Source organism: Lathyrus oleraceus, chromosome 6, assembly GCF_024323335.1.
Source record: "Lathyrus oleraceus cultivar Zhongwan6 chromosome 6, CAAS_Psat_ZW6_1.0, whole genome shotgun sequence".
Taxonomy (NCBI): Eukaryota; Viridiplantae; Streptophyta; class Magnoliopsida; order Fabales; family Fabaceae; genus Lathyrus; species Lathyrus oleraceus.
The window spans coordinates 127811490-127831599 of NC_066584.1; the positions used below are offsets into that span (position 1 = coordinate 127811490).

Here is a 20110-nt window from a genome sequence, read left to right on the forward strand (position 1 = left end):
AAATTAAGTGGCGACTCTGCTGGGGAGTAGTCCCTAGTGGGTTTAGCCTACTTTTTTGTGTGTATATAATGGTATATTTGATGCTTGTATATTTGTTTGTATGATATAATCTGCTTGTTGTGCTTGGTGATCTCTGAGTGGTGAGATAAGTTCTAACCCGAACTTGAGTGCAATTAAGATAGGAGGATGGTATAGTCATGTTCGACTTGTGTGGAGTAGTCCACAAGTTGGCTTGAGACCCATCTACTCAGTGGAGACCCTTTTGGAGTTATGAATGTCACACAAGTTATTTGTGGTTAGGCATTACTATCTCTCGATGGATACTCTAGTTATAACCAAATTTTCACTGTAGAGGAAGACATAGCAAAAACGAAATTTCGAATCCCAAGGGCCTTAGGCACATACGAATGGGTAATGATGCCTTTTGTCCTGAAGAACGCTGGTGCCACTTACTAGAGAGTAATGAACTCGATGTTTCATTACTTCATTGAAACATTCATGCATGTGTACATTAATGACATGGTTATTAAATCTTCATCCGAGAATGGCTACCTTAACCATCTTCGACAGTCGTTCGAAAGGATGAGGAAACATGGGCTTAAAATGAGCCCATTAAAGTGTGCTTTTTATGTTCATGAAGGGGATTTTCTTGGATTTGTCGTCCACAAGAAAGGCATGGAGATAAATTCAAACAAGAAAAAATCCATACAAAATACTGAATCTCCAACGAAAAAAAAGCTCTAGTCCTTGTTGGGATTTCTAAGAAGATTCATTTCGAATATGTGTGGAAAGACAAAAGTATCATCACCACTAATACGCTTAAAGAAAGAAGAAGGTTTCAGGTGGGAACTAGAACATCAACATGGTTTTGATGAGATTAAGCGGTACTTACCGAAGCCTCAGTCATTTTTACCTCCCATGAGGAATACAACTATGAAGTTGTACGTTGTTGCATATGAGTCGACAATTGAGAGTATTTTATCCCAAGAAGACGATGATGGAGTCAAGAGACCCGTATATTATTTGAGTACAATCATGAATGATACTAAGACTAGATACACTATGGTAGAAAAATTGTGTTTATCATATATTTTTCTTATACCAAACTCAAGCATTATATAAAATCTTTAGATGTGTTTGTTTATTCACAACTCGACATAGTTAAGAAGATGCTGTCGAAACCAATTTTATACAGTAGAGTTGGAAAATAGGCATTAGCCCTAACTCAATAATCTTTAAGTTACGTGTCCTTAAAGTCCATGGAAGGTTAAATTATTGATGATTTCTTAGTGGATCACGCAGTAACAGAAATAATGCAGAACTATGTCCAGTTCCCGACATGGAAATTATATTTTGATGATTCCATTCATTCCAAGGGAATGAGCGTGGGAATTTTTATCATGTCCCCATAAGTAATTATATCTAAGTATAAATTCAAGATCAACGACCATTGTTCCAACATTGAGGTTGAATATGAAGCCTTGATAACAGGTCTTACAATATTATTAGATTTGGGGGAAACCAAGGTCGAGATCAAGGGTGACTCCGAATTGGTAATCAAAAAGTTAACAAAAGAATATAAATGCATTAAAGATAATTTGTTAATATACTTCATCAAGGAAAATTCAATGATTAAGCGATTTGAAACTGAAGATATTGAACGTGTACCACAAATAAAAACCAAGAGGCCAATGATTTGGCCCAAGTAGCCTCAAGATACAAGGTAGCCAAGAGAAAATTAAAGAACTTGATTGAAGTAAAAGACAAACTGGTATCCACTAGCATTATCCAACAAGATTTGTCAAAGCCAAAACTGATGGGGGCAGAGAAGTTAATACCATAAATTTTTGAATCACGGCTTAGTGGTTACTTAATGACCTTGGAATTAGGGATAATGATGTACTATCATTTGCACATCTTAAGACGTGACGTTTTGGTAGAAACGTTAGTCATGATGATTGATAATAAGCATGACTGAGATGGCGTGGTACACAATATGAACAATGACAAAGTGGTTACAAAAAATCTCACCTTTATCCCTTCAGATATTGGTCGACAATGACATTTGGGGGGGGGGGGCGGTGGGGGGAAACTGTTACACTTGGATTTTTCATCTAGTAGAAAGTCAACAAAGAATGTCAATGAAAAGAAATTTGTTGTGAGAAAACATATATGAAGTGTTTTAAAGAGCATTAATGATAAAGCGTCGACAAACTAATAACGAGGGATCGATCAAGCTGTCGACACAGGAAAACGTGGTTTTGAGGAATCCCAGGAATAAATCCACAAGACCAAGATCGCTTAGAAACATGTCCAAAATATCGAAAAGGGTAGTCGACAAGGGCCTTTATTTCAGCAAGAAGACCGGTCGACAGAACCTTGTAAGGTTGAAAGACTTAGTAAATTTACAAGTCCAACGTCCTTGGTAGGCAGCGTCGATAGCACGTTGGAGCAGTTACCGTTAGGGTTCGTGAGGAAGTTGGAAGCAGTTACAACTTAATGTGGGTTTTAAACAGATAGAGTCGTGGATGACACGTAATCACGCTAGTGGGACCCTGAAGATTGAACATGGAGTGAATGTAGTAGTTCCCTAGTTGTCATAACTGTAGTTGATGGTTACTTTGTAAATGGAATAAATAGCATACTCATACATGGGATAAGAGGTCGCAAAATTTCAGACATACTCTCCATATCACTGGAGTACCCTGAGTAAAAAAGTGAAATAGTTGAGCGAGAAACATGTATGTGTCTGCGTCTAATCTTTTCCTCAATTTTTTGTTTCCTTAAAAGGAATATTTACTTTTACTTTTGCTTTTCTTAATGGAATTTATTGCATTTTACCTTATCATTTATCACAATTTAACTTTGTTTAAAGTCTTTTTCTATGTCGTTATCTTTCATGCGACGACTGCATTCAATTCACACGCACGTGTGTTCATACAAATTATTTGCACAAATTGCTTTAGAGATTTTTCAAGTTAATCTCACAGACTTTCTAAACTCATGATTGCTTACAAAAAAACTCTGGTGAACACCCTACCACGTCGCTTTCTCATATGAGATAAAAGCAGTATCTCATTAGTGCTAATTAAGTGGGTCTCTCACTTGACAAAGCGTGCAAGCAATTTATCTTCTCTTTATAGTAGGGCTATGAGTTACTTAACAGCCACCCTAACCAGGTTGATTTGTGGGAATGACTTAAGGCTAAAGAAAATTTTATTTAGCTCTACAGATGACTAACAAGACATGATCCAAGCAGGTGACTGTCGAGCAGCAGTAATTGCTCTCCCTAGGAGAGTCGTATGATTTTGTAACATATTGTATTGTCTGTCTGGATTGTCTAATCCCACATTATAATGGCATTAGGGCTAAAGCACATACATATGCAGAGGTGTAAGGACATGCACTAGATTCTAATTTACTTACCAAAATCTACTAACGGTCTTTTCGTTATGGTATGAATTAAGATTTTTCAACCCGTATGGCCAAGCTTCCTGTAATACCATCAAATTGGGGGGGTCTCACTCCTATAAACATATGCATATGGATATCTCTTTACGAACTTAGCCTTCATAGGTTTCCTGTTTTATTATGTTTTTGAATAAAGGATTGTTATTGACAAATAAGCTCCTTAAACTTTGCCATAAAAGCTAATCCTAAGGAAATTCGTTTTCCCTCAGGACTTCTTTCTATGCCAGCAAGATTCTACTTCTATTTTTGATATGGATTCTTAAACATTTATTCTAAGATAATATGTTAGTCTATAAATCCAAACTTGTTAACTAAAATACTTTTGGTGAATTTAAAATCAATCAATCTCATTCGTCTATTAGGCTCTAGATGTTTTAAGATTCTATATGTATTAGATTATGTGTTAGCCTGCCGAAGCTTAAAGAAGACATAAAGCGCTAACTAAGAAGGGGGTCAACAAGCCCCTTTAAAGAAAATTCTTGTGAAAAGCCTTTAAAGTTACATGACATAGAAGCAGGCCTAAGCAACACCTAAGAGGCTGGTCAAGAAGTGGATTTAATATTTTCTAGTCTAGAGACTGGCAGATTACCCTCGAAAGAAAGGGTTCAAATCTTCCTTCTTCTTTAAACAATATAAGTGGAAAAATGAGTAGAATAATACAGGGACATATAAGCTATATGAGATTCCCCTTTGATATCTCCTAACCTAAAGTTTTATTCAGAAGTGGGTATTTCAACCGCCTACTCTTTTGATAAAGGGTTCACTACAATACCATCGATACTAAAAAGATAAAATGGGTATGCGATCAGGTGGAATTTAAATCATGGTAGAGAAAGGTATAAATATTTTATTTCAAGTTATTTTATTTATTACTTGTTAACCGAATATAACTGATAACTTTGTGTTATTTGTTATAGGACAGTACTGCTTTGAAGGTGCCCACCCATGGGTCGAGGTTGAAGAAATTCTCTATATTGCAGATGCCAAATGTGGTCAGGACAATTTACGCTGATGCCACCCTGATTCCTATTGTCATATACATATTCTTGGTTGTTGACATTGAGAATCTCGAATCGGCATGGGGTTATGCTGAGAAATATACATGGCAACCCCCGAAGTTGATCTTCGTACCCCCCACAAGTGGGGTAATAGAACCAAAATACCCTTTTTAATAAAAAAAAGGTTAAATTGTTGTTAATATATTTTAATTGTTTGATTTTTATGACATGTGTAATTTGTTGTGGATTGTACCAAAATTTCCACAAGAAAAATGTTACCTACGGATTTTTATGTGGATTTCAGAATAAATGCACTTTATGCATTTTTATCGAATTTCCAAAAGACTAATGCCGAATTTTATGCATTTTAGTGCATTTTAAAAAAAAAATGGTAATACATATAAGGGTGTCACTGGCATTTTTTTTAAAACCGCTATTAGGCATTTTTTATAGTTTTTAAATTGTTTGATTTTTATCCATATTTTTTAAAATCTAGTAAAATCACATACTAGATGTCTAATATCATAATCGATTTTTTTTTGGTTGAGAGTAAATTTTTGCAAGAATTTGATAAAGTTCAAAAATATGGTGGGTAGTCTTAAAACTGTTAGAATATACGGGGGTGCCAGGTATAACATTATGGGTGCCAAGTAGATTCCTTGGCTATGTTGCTTTGACGATATTATATACTGCCCTTGGAAAAGCGAGATAGCTTGTCTGTTATATGATCTATTTCAAGTATGAATATTTGTTATGTTTTATTTATTTTGTTCTTATTTATCAAAGAAATTTCGTATATGTAATTTGTGTTTATTCTGCATTGTTGGATATACGAGCATTTTCAGCCCATTTACGACAAGCATGGTCGTGGTCATATCATTGATGGATCCCCACATGCCACCAGATGGAGGTCTAAGAATTCTTATTTAAGAGCTCTTTTGGAGTACATGTGGAGGATCAATGCTATGATAATCGACGATGTCATATGGACACCTTATGCAAACCATGGAATGCAATGGGAGTTCGATGACACTACCCTATTTTTTGGTTATCTATGATAAGAGAGTTATGTGGCTAGATATTTACCTAAGAGGTGTCTACACCAGTTTGGGTATGTTCAAAGACTTCCTAGACTAGTTTCTATTATGTCATCTAGGGGAATTTATAGATGGTTTAGGTCTTAAATTGTCAGCAATGTCATTGTTATTAAAGAAAATGCAGTGGAGGTGTCTTTTCTTGGGAAGTGCCTGGATGGTTTTCTAGATTGGTATTTTAGAGTATCACACCCTCGCATAATCTCACATGTTCAACCTGTAGATGATGTTGGACCTTTACAGGATGAAGGACCTTCAGATGACGTGTCACTGCCCCCACCTCCTCCACCTGGTATGATTAACCAACAGCGGTTGCAGATGGTGAGGACTATGTTGGATTATCGTAGATAGCAAACATTTCCCGTGATGGACATATGTAGATTTTTTTTGTTTATTATTTATTTTGGCTACTATTATTTTGGGTTTGTACCGAATTATTTGTTTATTATTAATACTTTATCTTAACATTGCATTAGATGAAAAATTAGGATTACATTACCGCAAGATGAATATAAATTAAAATGAACATTGCTTAACATAACTTAACATGAACATAACTTAAATATTACTAGATGATTCATGATGTTTCAACATCTTGATAATATTGTCCACAAATCTCGTAATTGTCGCATCCACCTCAATTGGACCTTTTGTTTCGTATCGATAAAATGTGCTCAACATAACTCGTAAATCTTCACCGGTCTTCAACTCAAAGTTGATGAACTTTACCTTTCCTTTGTTAACAATCGATCGTAAATGGTACTCAATCTTAACCACCCTTCTGTTGTATGGGTAACACAAGATATTACCTAGATTGGATTTCAGAACATTAAAAGGGTTGTCCTATGTGAGACTAAAATCAATATGAGGACTCACGCCATTGAAGTACACAAATGGGAGATACCAAAATTGAGACATTGTGAGATGTTTTTGTTACCAACATATGAGTATATTTATACAAGTAATAAATCATTATAGACCATAAAAAAGTGGCAATGCAATCAAAACCCTACAAAACGTTTTGGCACAATCACAATAGTACAAAAATAACACTACAAAATTTTTAAGGGGTGAAGGAAATATTTGATATACCAATTTATTTGAAACAATTGGTAAATGTTTTGCTACGCGCCTGTATTTTCAAATAATTTATTAAAACCTATACTGGATTTTTTTAGGAACTACTTAATTTTTTGCGACTGAAACAAAATTTTGCAAATATTGGTTAATGAAAAAAATTGAAGGAGGAATTTTTTTAATATTATGAAAATATGTGGGGGTGTCAGGTCCAAGTGAGTGGGTGTCAAGTAGATTTCTCGGGGGATTTCTTTTCCGACCCTTAGTGGTAAAAAACCACCCTTAGAAAACCTGAAAATGCCCACCACTAATTGGAAAGTATACTTTTGGACACACCTATTGCATACCAAACCACGTTCTAAACATACCAAATGGTTGGTGTCTATGTATGCTCCAATGGATTCGCACGGAGGCTTCCAAATTGAGATTCAACTTTGTAATCATGAGGTCAGATAATTATTTTGGTAGAAGAAAGGCATTTGTGACACTAAGATGCGAAAGAAGTGGAAAGTACATAAAACCTATCTAGAATTTGAAATGGGATGGCACCAATTCAAGGAGATATGAGTGTCCTTTTGTGTTGCGCATGTACCTTATGGAAAATAATATATGGACATTTAATGTGATTTGTATTATACATAATCATCACATGTGTTACAAGTTAGTCGGTCTTCGCATTGCATGTCACCTTAGTCCTAAAGAGAAGGAACTTGTTTCTAACATGGCATTAAACATGGTGCATCCAAAAAACATACTTGCAACTTTGAAACGGAAAAGACCTCAAAATATCTCAAATATCAAGAAACTACATAATTTCCATGCCCAAAACAACAAGGCGATAAGTGTTCCAAGAACTGAAATACAACAATTGTAGAAGCTTTTGGATGATAAATATTATGTATCTAGGTGCAAAGTGTGTGAGGATGGAAAAACCTTTTGAGATATATTTTAGAGTCATCATGATTCCATAAAGTCGTTTAGCATATTTCCCATTGTACTCATTATTGGTTCAACATATAAGACCAACAAGTATAAGCTTTCACTTCGGAAAATTGTTGGTGTTACTTCTATGGAGATGACTTTTTTCAGCTGGGTTTACATTTTTGAAAAGTGAAAAAGAGGAAAATATTACTTGAGCTTTAGAAGTGTGTCAGACTATATTGAAGGACCAAGAAAACTTGTCAAATGCCATTGCCACCTCGTGATACCGCACTGATGAATTTGGTTGCAGATATGTTTCCTACATCATATGTATTACTTTGTAGATATCACATAATAAAAAATGTGAGAATTATACTTAAGCTTATGGTAGGGACCAAACACATAAAGGGTGAAGATGGGAAAATGGTCAAAGATAGTGTAATATTGGAAAGCATAATAGATGTCTAGAATGTTATAATAAATTCTTCTACGGAAGAGTTATATGTTGAATATGTAATACATTTCAGGAGGTTGTGTGAAAAATATTCATATTTCTAAAAATATGTTAAAAGTACAATTATAGACCGGGTGAATGAGAAGATTGTTTCTAATTGGACCGATCAGGTTAGACACTTTGGAAATAAAACAACTAATAAGGTTAAATATGCTCATGCTACATTGAAGACCGTACGTCTTCCTAAGTGCACAACCACACTTTAAGCTATCAGGACCTACTTTCTCTGCTCGTTTAGCTTTGTGATAAATAAAATTCAACCTAGCTCGAGATATATTGCCCACCAACTATGAATAAAGTTTGTTGTCTGTAAATCTATATTCTAACACTGTAATGTTGCGACCAAAATGATATTTGTATCTTGTTATGATGATTTTGGATCATTTGGTTTATTGAATCCCAATCTCAAAATAAATCACTTTTACTATTTTCCAACCAATTTCAAGATTTCCTGTCCAAAAACCATATACTTGAAACCACCCTCTCAACCGATAAAAATAAAGGATGCTCCAAAGAAGGTCAAATCAACACGAATGGGCAATTCAACGATGCAACCTCCATCCTATTTCGAAAATGTGGACACATTTTTCTAGATTCTTCAAATTCAAAATCTCAAAAAGTGTTTTCAAAGATGCTCACATTAGCAAACCTTCTCCTTCACCACCTTTACCAAAAATGATACACATTGAAGAGATGTTGGTTTTTATGCACAATACATTGAACGAAATATATATGTTAAGGGTGACGGTAATTGCAATTATCGTGTTGTTTCAGATTTGTTTGGTAAATGAGAGGAGAATCATACACTTGTCCACTGACAACTTACCAAAGAGTTGAAGGCGCATAAGGAATCATACACATTGTTATATAGGGAAAAATAACATTTTGATGCAATTCATGAATTTCTTATTCATTGTGTTAGCGGTCCGACACTGGAGGAAAAACGGATGTGCTTCCTTGAAATGGGTCATCTTATAACAATTGCATATAATAGGTGTGTATTGATCTGACAAGATACAACTTCTTGAAAACATGTTTTCCACTCCGAAGAGGCCCACCTTAAAATCTAACATGACACATTATGTGTATTGGATGACTTTCAAAATCACTATATTTTATTCAAGATTGTTTTTAACTAGGATATCTTATACCACATGCATCACCGGAGTAGACAACTCATTCCATAAAGGAATCTGAAAGTTGGTTGGACAAATTTTTGGATAGGATGGAAGAATTCACCATGTTCAACGAAATTGAAAGAGAATCAAATAAGCAAAAGTCAAAGGGGGAACCATCAATAGTATAGATTTAGATACTGATACATGTTTTTATGCATTTTAGTTTTTATCTAATAATATATTTAGATCGTGACATATGTTTTGTATGTGATGTCGAATTGATATTAACGATGTAAACTAAATATATTTTGATACATTTTAATGAATGATTCAGTTTTATAAAATTTTCTAGCTTTTTGAGTTTCATAATAGGTTATGTTTCCATATCAGGTTCTGTTTGAATAGTTAGGGGTGAATCCAGAGATGTAATTTCAGATGCACCCATTTTGTAAAAAAATGCTAAGATGGGCTAATTTAGAACTACATTTCTGTATACACGCTAATTTTACAAAATAAAATCGGGGTATTCATAAGTACATCTCTGAAATATCCTCTGAGAGATAATTGGGTTTCTAAGGTCCATATTGATCCAAAGCTTATATAAATATGGGTGTCCTTCATGTTGTTAGCAAAATCACACACATAATGTCTCAATATTCATATCTCATTTTTGTCACTTCAACGGCGAGATGCCCCCTCTTCAATTTAGGTTCACAAAGATCACATGTCTTGTCGATCTAAAATCCACACTAGAATTTTTTTTATGCTACCTAGACAATCGAAGAGTTATGAAGCTCTATTATCTTTCATCCGCAGTTGACAATGAATGGAATATACAAATCATCAAATTTGAGTTGAAGACAGATGAAGATTTACTTGTTATACGGAGTACATTTCACTCTTATGAAACAAAAGGTCTCATCGAGATGAATGCGAACATTGCGAGATCAATCAAAGATATTCTAAATATGTTGAAACATCCTCAACCATCACTTGATAATGAAATTTAATGTTAAATTTATGTTAACTATTATCTATGTAATGTTAAGTTTATAATGCATGTCATAACAATGATTGATGTTAATTTATGTTATGCTTTTTGCATTTGTTTCTAGTTTCATGAAACACATAATTTTCGAAAATAAAGTTTCAAATTTGTTCTAAAATTTTTGTGCATTCAGATATGCATTTTCAAGTTTAAAAGGCATTTTGATGTTTTTACAAGGTGCGTGAGCACCACTATGAGTGCAATAAGCAATTCCCATTTCACTATAGTAAGATTGTTTCCTTGTTTTGGGATGTTTGATATCGCAAAATATTTGAAATGCGTCAAAATTTCTTCAAGGTGAATTTTCCAAGGACTTTAATATGGGTTGTTTCTTAATGGACCATATATATTACTATGACACCACGTGAAAAAAAAATGCCCCCTGATTCTAGAGATGCATCTCCGGACGCACCCCAAACACACACAACCTAGGCCAATTTTGAGTCACGCCTTAGGAGTGTGGCTTTTTTTATCCTGAGATGCGTCTTCGGAATCTATCTGTAGATGCATCTGCGTAGCATACTAACACAGAAACAGAAGCAGAAAACGAGAAAGTTGTATTTTGACAAAATAAAATTACCATTCATAATATAAAATCAGCATTATATAGAGGATGTTAACATAAAATCATACATTACATTTCAATATTAAGTGGACGCTTCTACATCTTCATAATATCTTCAATCGATCTTGAAATCGCCGCTTCCAAAAGACCGGTACTTGGAAACATAAATGTTATCATCCAAAAGTTTCAATAGTTATTATATTTCACTTCTATCCCCTTTAGCGCCTAGTTATTTTGGTACCAAATATTATACACTTGCTTGATATTTGAAATATTTTTAGGTCTTTTACGTTTCAAAGTTGCAAGTATATTTTTTGGTTGAACCGAATTCAATGTCATGTATGAAACACATTCATTCTCTTACGGCAAGAGGCGACACACAATTGGATGACCGATTAACTTTTCACATAAGTCATGGTTATGTAAACCACATATGACATTAAGTCTCCATTTCTTATTTATGAACATACAACCACAGAACTTAAAGGGACACTCACATTTTCTTGAATCAGTGTCATCTCGTTTAAAATTCCATAAAGGAAGACTATATTTTTCACTTATTTCGCATGTCATTGTGACAAATGCACCTCTTTTATCCAAACCATTATCATACCTTTTGATTACCAAACAAAATCCCAGTTTGGAGACCCCCATACGAATCCATTGAATCATGTGATCACAAAATTCAAATTGTTGCTCATTTTTAAATTGGTTGTCAATATCTACCTCATTCACAACAACACCTTTGGCATCTGAAGACACAACATGTTTGGAGAAAACATCGGGGTGCACCATATCTAATGAAAACAGTTACAATAAAAAAACTCAAAAAAATGTTAATACTGTAAACAGAGCTGGAAAATGAGAACAGACAGCTTATGTAACACCCTAAAACTTTGCGCTTAATATCATAAAATAAAGTGTATAGGAAGCACATATTCATATTTAGAATGTTACTCATCATCAAAAACACATGTTCTGTAACACATATTCAATAAAATAAAACATTCACATACACTTGTTATCGCATGCTCAGCTTGACTTAGGGTATCATCATAGCAGAATTTCATCACTAAGCATGCATCGCGTTAATATAAATCTCGTAAATTTACTTTACTTAAATTAAAATAGTCATGGCATAAGCCTCCAGGATCAACACAACTCAAAACATTGAGATGTATCATTCAACTCTCCATTAACAAAACATAATGATAAAATAAACAACGTTCGTCCGCCCAGTGTTATAGATCAGAGCAACGTAAATCTAGAAACGCGTAATAAAGAAAAAGAGAATAATAGTCTTAACACCATCCTCCATCTTTGTGCAACTACTCATCTACTTACATATATGTACCTCGAAGAGGAGCACAGACCATAATTCACCTCAATAAGATAAACAACATAAGTTGTAAGGTATAATCACAAACATCTACATGCATATTCCATCAAACACACCAACACATTATCACATTCAGTCCATCATCATACACATAGTAATCACACATCAATCATTTAAACTTATGCAATGAGACTCTCAATGTCAACTAGACTCATATGTATGTGGTACCATATCATCAACAATTGGTTCACTCAGGAACTGGGTTCACCCTGCTCGAACTCTGAATCCACCCTACTCGAATTGCAATTTGCATCTTTCATCAACAACAATGACATAGTGAATGCATATCACAACACGTCAATGAAACAGAAAAATAATGTTTAAAGTCTCCTCTCGACAATAAACAAAACATGCATTGACTCAACGATAATAGTCACCTTCCTAAACTATCATCCCACAACAACATACTCACAGTTCAACGACATAATTCATACTTACATAACAACATATCATCACAATTCACAGAAATTAGCATAACATCATCATATAATTAAATTCAATAATTATATTATAAATAAAAAATTATCAATAATGGAGTAAAGTTGAATTATTACTCAGCAGCTCAAAAATCAACCAGGCATGCTCAAAACGTCTTAATAGAGTATTTTTATTATATTATTTTATACTCTTAACTCATCAAAGGTGATAACAATGTATAATTATACTCAACATAGTTTCCAGGAAACTCTAAAGAACCCTACAATAATTCCTGCAATTCTAAAATAGCTCTAAGGTGTTCAAAAATGTTCTACTGCCAACTCCTGCCTATAAAAATAACTCTTATGAACTCAATGGTTGTTCTAACAACTGTATTGACAACTCTGAATAATAAATATCTCCAACTCAACTCTAAAATATTATAATTTATAATATTAAATTATTATTATTATTATTATTATTATTAAATAAAATAAAGCTTATCAGATTTAACTCTAAACGACTCGAAAATAACTTTTTAAATATGTTAGAGTTACTCAAAACAAATAAAATATGACTTTAAAGTACTCCAAGGTACTCTAAAGCACTCAATTGGCAACTCTTGCAGAATTGAAAATGACTCAAAATAGTCAACTTAACTATAAATTCATCAATAGAGTAACTCACTATTATTATTACTTGTGTCAGACCACATAATAACCGTTAACAGCAATTCATACCAACACAACTCTAAAATATATCAAAGTTACTCAAATAGTAACACTGTCGACTCTAAGGTAACAAAACTCTCTTTTAAACTTAAGATAACTCTAGAACTTGTCAGAGTTGATCAATGACAACTGTAAAACATATCAACCTATCAATTACACTTTCACAACTCTAAACAACTCAAGACTACTCAATAACAACTCTAAACTCATTAAAGAGCCTCAAAATCATGCTTTCTACTAATCATACATCATATTCGAATAATTATTTAAAATATCAAACAAAGTTGGAATCAAACAAATGAATATGGTCCGGAAAGCTTAGAGAGTCTATTTTAAAAATATGATTTTTATTTCAGGACTTAATACACCAATCAATTTAGTTTAATCAAACAACATGAATGAATACTCGCATCGGGCAGAATGTTTCGCATGACTTCAAAATGGAGTAAAAAAGTGTATACTTATGAAATATCATGAAAATTTTTACTTAAAAATAATATGTAACCTTCTTTCTAACCCAACTAACGGCATCCCAAAAGGACTTACAAAACTTAAGTTATGCCTAAAACATGATGATCAACGCAAGACTGAAACTGACTATGCCTCTGGTATAAAAACCACCGGACTGCTACTATTGTAGCACTCCTAAACCCAATTTCTCTACACCAAAAGAAAAATTATCGCATTAGCTTTCCAAGACTTCGAACCGCGCATAAATCTGAATCCCGAACTCAATATACACACGAAACAAGTCGATCAATACTCTCCTGCATTTTTCTGCGATTCCCTTACAGGAATTTCACTTATAAACTCAATTTATTCGACTTAAACCTATCTCTACTCCATTATAAACATGGGTTATCATGAAATTATATTATTCTCAAAACCTTCAAAACTTCAACAATGACAATAATCACGAAAATAACTCATAACATAATATTTAGCACATATTAGTACATTAATTGGATCATCAAATTCATCATATAACAACACATAATCACCAATTTCATAATTCAAAACAATCAAACAACATCTTATTCGAGGTTAAGGACTTCTCAATTTTACCTCTTATACATATATCCATTATTGAATCAATTATCCCCCCTTACCTGGTTATTCTAGCAGTGATTGAAAAGTTCTTGATGTTCTTCTCTCCTAACCCCTTTGCCTTCTCTTTCTCAATCCCCTATTCTAGTATTTTTCTCTTTGTTTTCACGTACCGATAGAAAACTCTCTCTAGCCTCTCCACTTCCTTCTTATAATAACAAAATTCTTAAATTGGATTTCTCTCTTCTACCATCGATTATTCATAAAATTTCCAACTTCTCCTTTCTCTTCAAATTCTATTTAATAATAATATACTTAGGATAATACTATTAATAATTATAATTATTACCCAACTTTAATCCCTTTTACTCTTTCCTCCGTTCTACTTCTCACAATCTTACTTTTGATCAAACTTCTTTATTTCTCATTTTAAATTAAATAAATCATTAAATAATATTAATTTCGTTCTTTTATATAAGAGACAATTCATTTTTTGGATTCATTGAATAATTAATGTATTTAATCTATAAATCGACCAAATACATTGGTTATTCAATGAACCTAAAAAATGAGTTATCTCTTATATAAAGGAACGGGGTAGTATTATTTTATTTATTAAGTAATTTTAAAATATTAATTAAGATCTACTAACCTCTACTCACTCTTTACACCACCATCTACTCACTCCTTACACCCTCATCTCATGAACATACACATTTACCACCCCAAATTAAATTAATCAACACCACATCTAATTAAATAAAATATGAATAATTCACAAATAATTTGAATAAATACAATAATCTAAATTGGGGTGTTACAGCCTGCGAAGATGCATCTTCGGAAGAGTTCATACAAAATCCAGAAATGCATCTTCAGATTAAGCGAATTTTTCAGACTAAAAACAAATTTAATATGAGCAATGAGGTTTAAAATAAATTATCTTTATATGGAATTTTAACTTCTTTTACTCCTTTTGATGTGATGAAATACAAAAATGAAGATTTAGAATGAAAATGTTGATTGAGAATGAAACGGTTTTTAAAAAAGGTTTTGAGTGCAAGTATGGGTATGTGATCATGCAGATGAGTGTTTTATCAAATTATTCCAAAAATGCATTTCTAAAAATATTTGATCTGCAAAGGTGATAGAAATTTTAAAATCTCGTCCCGAATCTCCATAGATATATCTCCAAAATATTCATTAGACTGTTCAAATATCAATATAATTGTTGAAAATACTTGGAGATGCATCTTCAAAATAAAATTTTGTTTTCCTCTGAGTTGACACTCATTTAGTGCGTAAGAAGATAGTGAATGATGAGTTGGAAAATACATCTTCAAAATCTAAATGACATTTTTTATTTTTCATAAGTTATTTTTCCACCCCATAAGATGAAATGAGAAATTTCCTTATGATATATTTCAAAGACATCATTTCCTAAGTAAAAAAAACAAAAATAACACAAGAAGAAACCAACATTTGAAAACTGGAAAAAAGGAAAATTCACAAGAACAATAATTGTAACAAAATTTAATTAAGAAAAGTGATTTACAACATTCCAGAACAACGAGCTACATACATGAACTATGTGATCTTTAGTTGTTCTATCTTTTTCTTTACTAACTAGCCTATTCTTAAATAAATGTTGAAGTCTTGCTATATTGAATATTCTTCTAACAAAAGAATAAAGATAATCATTCATACTAAATAAGTACCTCAACTACATCAAAATTTACCATATTAGTTAACATACTAATTCCTCTGAAAATTCATCAACAAGAAAACAAAGGATAGCAACCTCAACCTCTCTAGCCAACTCTTTTGTCACCTCATCATTTTTCTTCCACCCAATTTCCTCTCTAGAGAAATCCTCTTCTATCATCATATCAATAGTGTTACATTCCACTTCTTTCCACAATTCCATCTTCTTGCATACCCTTTTCACTACATAGTTCATATCTTGTGAATAATTAAGTTCCTCCTTAATGAGATCATAAACAAGTCTCTTAAGAACCTGCTCTTGCCATCTTTCATGATCACTTGAATGAGAGAGTATTTCATAAACTATTTCTCTTAGACCCTTTTCTTCACATGGTTCTTCACTTTCATCTTCTTCGAAAAATGATTCGTACTCGTCGTCTTCTTGCATTTTTTTCTCAAGTTCTAGTGGATCTAACTCTGCAAGTTGCTCAAATCTTCGAAGCCTTTCTAATAGTTGTTCCTTTGTTTCTGAAAATTTAATACATATATAGATCAGATACATTAATTATTGAATAAATATATAAAAAAAAAATTCTTATAAATAGAAACAAGCTAATTTCTTTCTTGAAGTCTAAAATGACCTTGAATAGCTCAGTGATTAAATGCACACATGTGAATAAAGCAAAAACTCACATGGGTTGCACAACTTGCAACACTTTGACCAAGTTAAATACATGATCACAAGAGTAGTAAATTCTCAACAACCAAAAATTACCATCAAAACATGATAAAACTTCATATTACTAAAACCTTATAAACACATTGAATAGAAGCATCACAATCACGACAGATTTTCTGACACGTAAAATTTTTGTGGGTCATGTTAAAATTTATAAGGACACAGTAGTAGTAATAATCTCTAAGGGTAAAAACAGACTAGGTCAATTCAACAATAGATGTTAATATGTTTCCAATTATTTCACCAACTAGTCCCTCTTATGGTATTTTTGTAACGGACAATCAACTTGCGAGAAACGTGTACGATGGTGGATGTTCATCGAAAACGACCATACAACAACAAAAATGTAACTTCATTAAAAAAGTAAACATGTTTTAATAAAGTTTAGGTAGTAGCTGCGCAAAGACATCACACTGCAAATACGAAACCCGTTATTAGACTATTACATCAAAAAATTAACAACTAAAATTAATTTTAATATGAAATTAATAAACAACATACTTTGTACATTGGCGTAGCTACAGTCCAAATCAAAATCACCTTCTTCATCCTCGTTTTCATGGCAATAATCGTCATGATAATCTTCAAAAGGTGTATCTAAAACAGATACAGGACTACATTGTTCTTTCTCTTCTTCATCTTCTCCCGATTCGAATTTGTTAACACCGTCAACTCCATTATTTTGTTTGTCCTATGAAAATTCACAACAACTTTAATTAGAATAATACATGATGTATATTGAGGTAGTTAACATTATTTCTTAATCATTCTAATAATGTCTATGATATTGACTCAACACTTGTGATTCTAATTGGGTTATTTATTTATTCATAAATTTGGGTTGTTATTGAGTTTTGTTTTCTTTCGGTTACTTGCTAGAAAACAGTACAATTAATGCCAAACAAAAATACAAATAAGAAACTATTCATTAGTAAATAGAATGTCGGAATCAGATAATAACAATACAACAAACAAAAATGTTATTTATCGAAGTGAAAAGTGAAAGAAACCAAACAAAACTATTGAATTGTATTGACCTACTTATCCCTATTATAACTTTATATTTGAATTGATTTGAAAAAATTGAGGGTATAAACGTAATTGTTACAAAAAAAACAAAGTTCCGGCAAACATATCAGTTATAGGATCTTATTTGCCGACAAAAAAATAAACACCACAGTACAAACACACACGGTAAACTCACGAGTTTAACTCGTTGCTCCAACTCACTAAAAGTACCGAGTCAGACCGGCGAGTTGAACCGGATCTTATTACTAATGTCAAATATATTTTAAGAAAATGACAAACCTCTTGTTGGTGGCGGTTGGGTGAATTCACCGGCGAGGAAAACTCCGGCGTACGGCGGCCTGAAGTGGAGGGGCTCTTTTCGAGAATGAAACGAAAAGGGCTTTCGCAGAAAAACCCATGCTGATCAAAACAAGCGCAATCTGCATTTTGTTTCTTCGTGTTCATCATCACAAACTCAACCTCTTCAATAGAGTCACGAGAGTGACCACTGCACGAAGTTTCTGCTTCGTTGCTCTCAGACCACACAGCGCTACTGCTATGTCTTCCATTGCAAGAACACGTGAACCCTACCTCACACGAACATAACTCAGTGCTTTTGTTGAAAGATTTTCTACTTCTTCTAATAGAAGAATCCCACCTCAATATATCCTTAACAGAAACATCACCTTCGAGTAGTTCATTCTTCTTGCTTCTGTTTCGTTGCGTTAGTTTCTTGAAAAAGGAACCGAGAACCCCAAAGGATTTGTTTTTGTTTTGGCAATGGGTTTTGTTATTCTGAATTTTGAGAGCAGCGTCGAGTAAAAGCGACGCCGTTTTAGCTGGGATTTGGAGGAAGATATCCTTTGAGGATCTGACCGGGCTTTTGAGCGGCGAGTTTCTGATATCCGGTGTGTTTTGGAATGAGAAAAAACAAGCGTTTTTGCAGAGGTTAACGTTTGTTGTTGGTTTATGTTTATGTTTCTTCAATTGTAGAGTGGTGTTTGGTGAAAATGTTTTTAGTTGGTTAAGTCTATCTGAAATGTAGTTGTTTAGAAGGAACGGTTCTTGATCTTCCTGAAGTAGCTCGTGTAAGTGTTTCTGAGCCATGATGCAAAGTGAAAGTCAAAGATTGTTGTGATTACGAAGAAGAAGAAGAAGTTGAGAGAGGTTGAAGAAGTTTGAAGTTTGTTTTAGAAAGAGTTAAATAGAAGAAGAAGAAGAAGAAAGAGAGGAATGAGTGAGGTGATTCAAATCTAGATAGGTTAAAATATCAAGGCAAATAGGTAAAAGAAATGTAAAAACATTGCCAGTTGTATTTGGGTGGAAACAAAGTGTAGGTGTGTTGTGTCTTGGTTTGTGACTAGAAGAAGAGAGAGTGGTTTTTTGTCGTCTAGTGGAGAGGACAAGGCTAAATCATAGCTACGTAAAAAAAAAATGATGGAACAGTGATATGATATTTTAGTTAATTTAATTTGGATGGGTTTAGGGTGGTACTAGTTTATTAGGGAGAGTGATTACGACGTGGTTACTAGGAAACAAAAACAGGGAGTCAATCGTAGTACTTGTTGTGAGCTGTGTGGTGAGTGAGACCCGGTTCTTGTTCTGGTTCTTGTCGCAGTGGTGTGGTTCTGCTTCTTTTGTCGTGACTGTGTAGGAAAGGGTTGCTTTTCACTTTGCCAGTGGCTTCTATCAAGTCCATATAGTCCAATATATGGAGTATATAAAAAATTGGGGGTACATTTTTCACCTATACGTGTTCTCCACCACCGTAAAAGTTCACATATATTTCTAATATTTGAAGATTCACTTTTGAAAGTATCTATTTTTAGTTATTTTTAGATGAAATTGATGGACGGCCCTATCATGTCAAAATTTAATTCACATTTTTATTTTTATTTTTAGAGGATCCACTTTAAAGATGGGTCACCAAGACAATCATCTAGGATCTCACATTTTTATTTTATATTTATGAGTTTAATTAATTGATTTTAAAAAAATCTTTTAAATTATTTATATACCAATTAATTAATAATATTTATTTAAAATATATAAAAATAATAACAATTTAGAATTTATATTGTTTGATTTGTTAATTTAAAAAACACATGTATAGACATAATAGGAGACTTGATATCTAAGTATTTTGTTTTTATAATTTTGGTATTATTTTTTAATCATGGTTTTTTTTAAATAATGAGAAGAGTGTTTAGATGAGTTAATTTTATTATCAATTAAAATAAAATATTAAATAAAATTAAC

The 20110-nt window shown here is 33.0% G+C and overlaps 1 protein-coding gene across 1 annotated transcript; it reads right to left on the bottom strand.

Annotated features, from left to right (window-relative positions):
• Nucleotides 1-15918: 15918 nt before the first annotated feature.
• Nucleotides 15919-19255, bottom strand: LOC127096709 (uncharacterized). Its single transcript, XM_051035260.1, has 3 exons — nucleotides 18152-19255; nucleotides 17345-17534; nucleotides 15919-16632 (listed from the first exon to the last, which is right to left on the bottom strand). Exons 1-3 carry the CDS (start codon nucleotides 18956-18958, stop codon nucleotides 16148-16150), a joined length of 1482 nt encoding a protein of 493 aa, XP_050891217.1. The 5' UTR covers nucleotides 18959-19255; the 3' UTR covers nucleotides 15919-16147.
• Nucleotides 19256-20110: the final 855 nt, after the last annotated feature.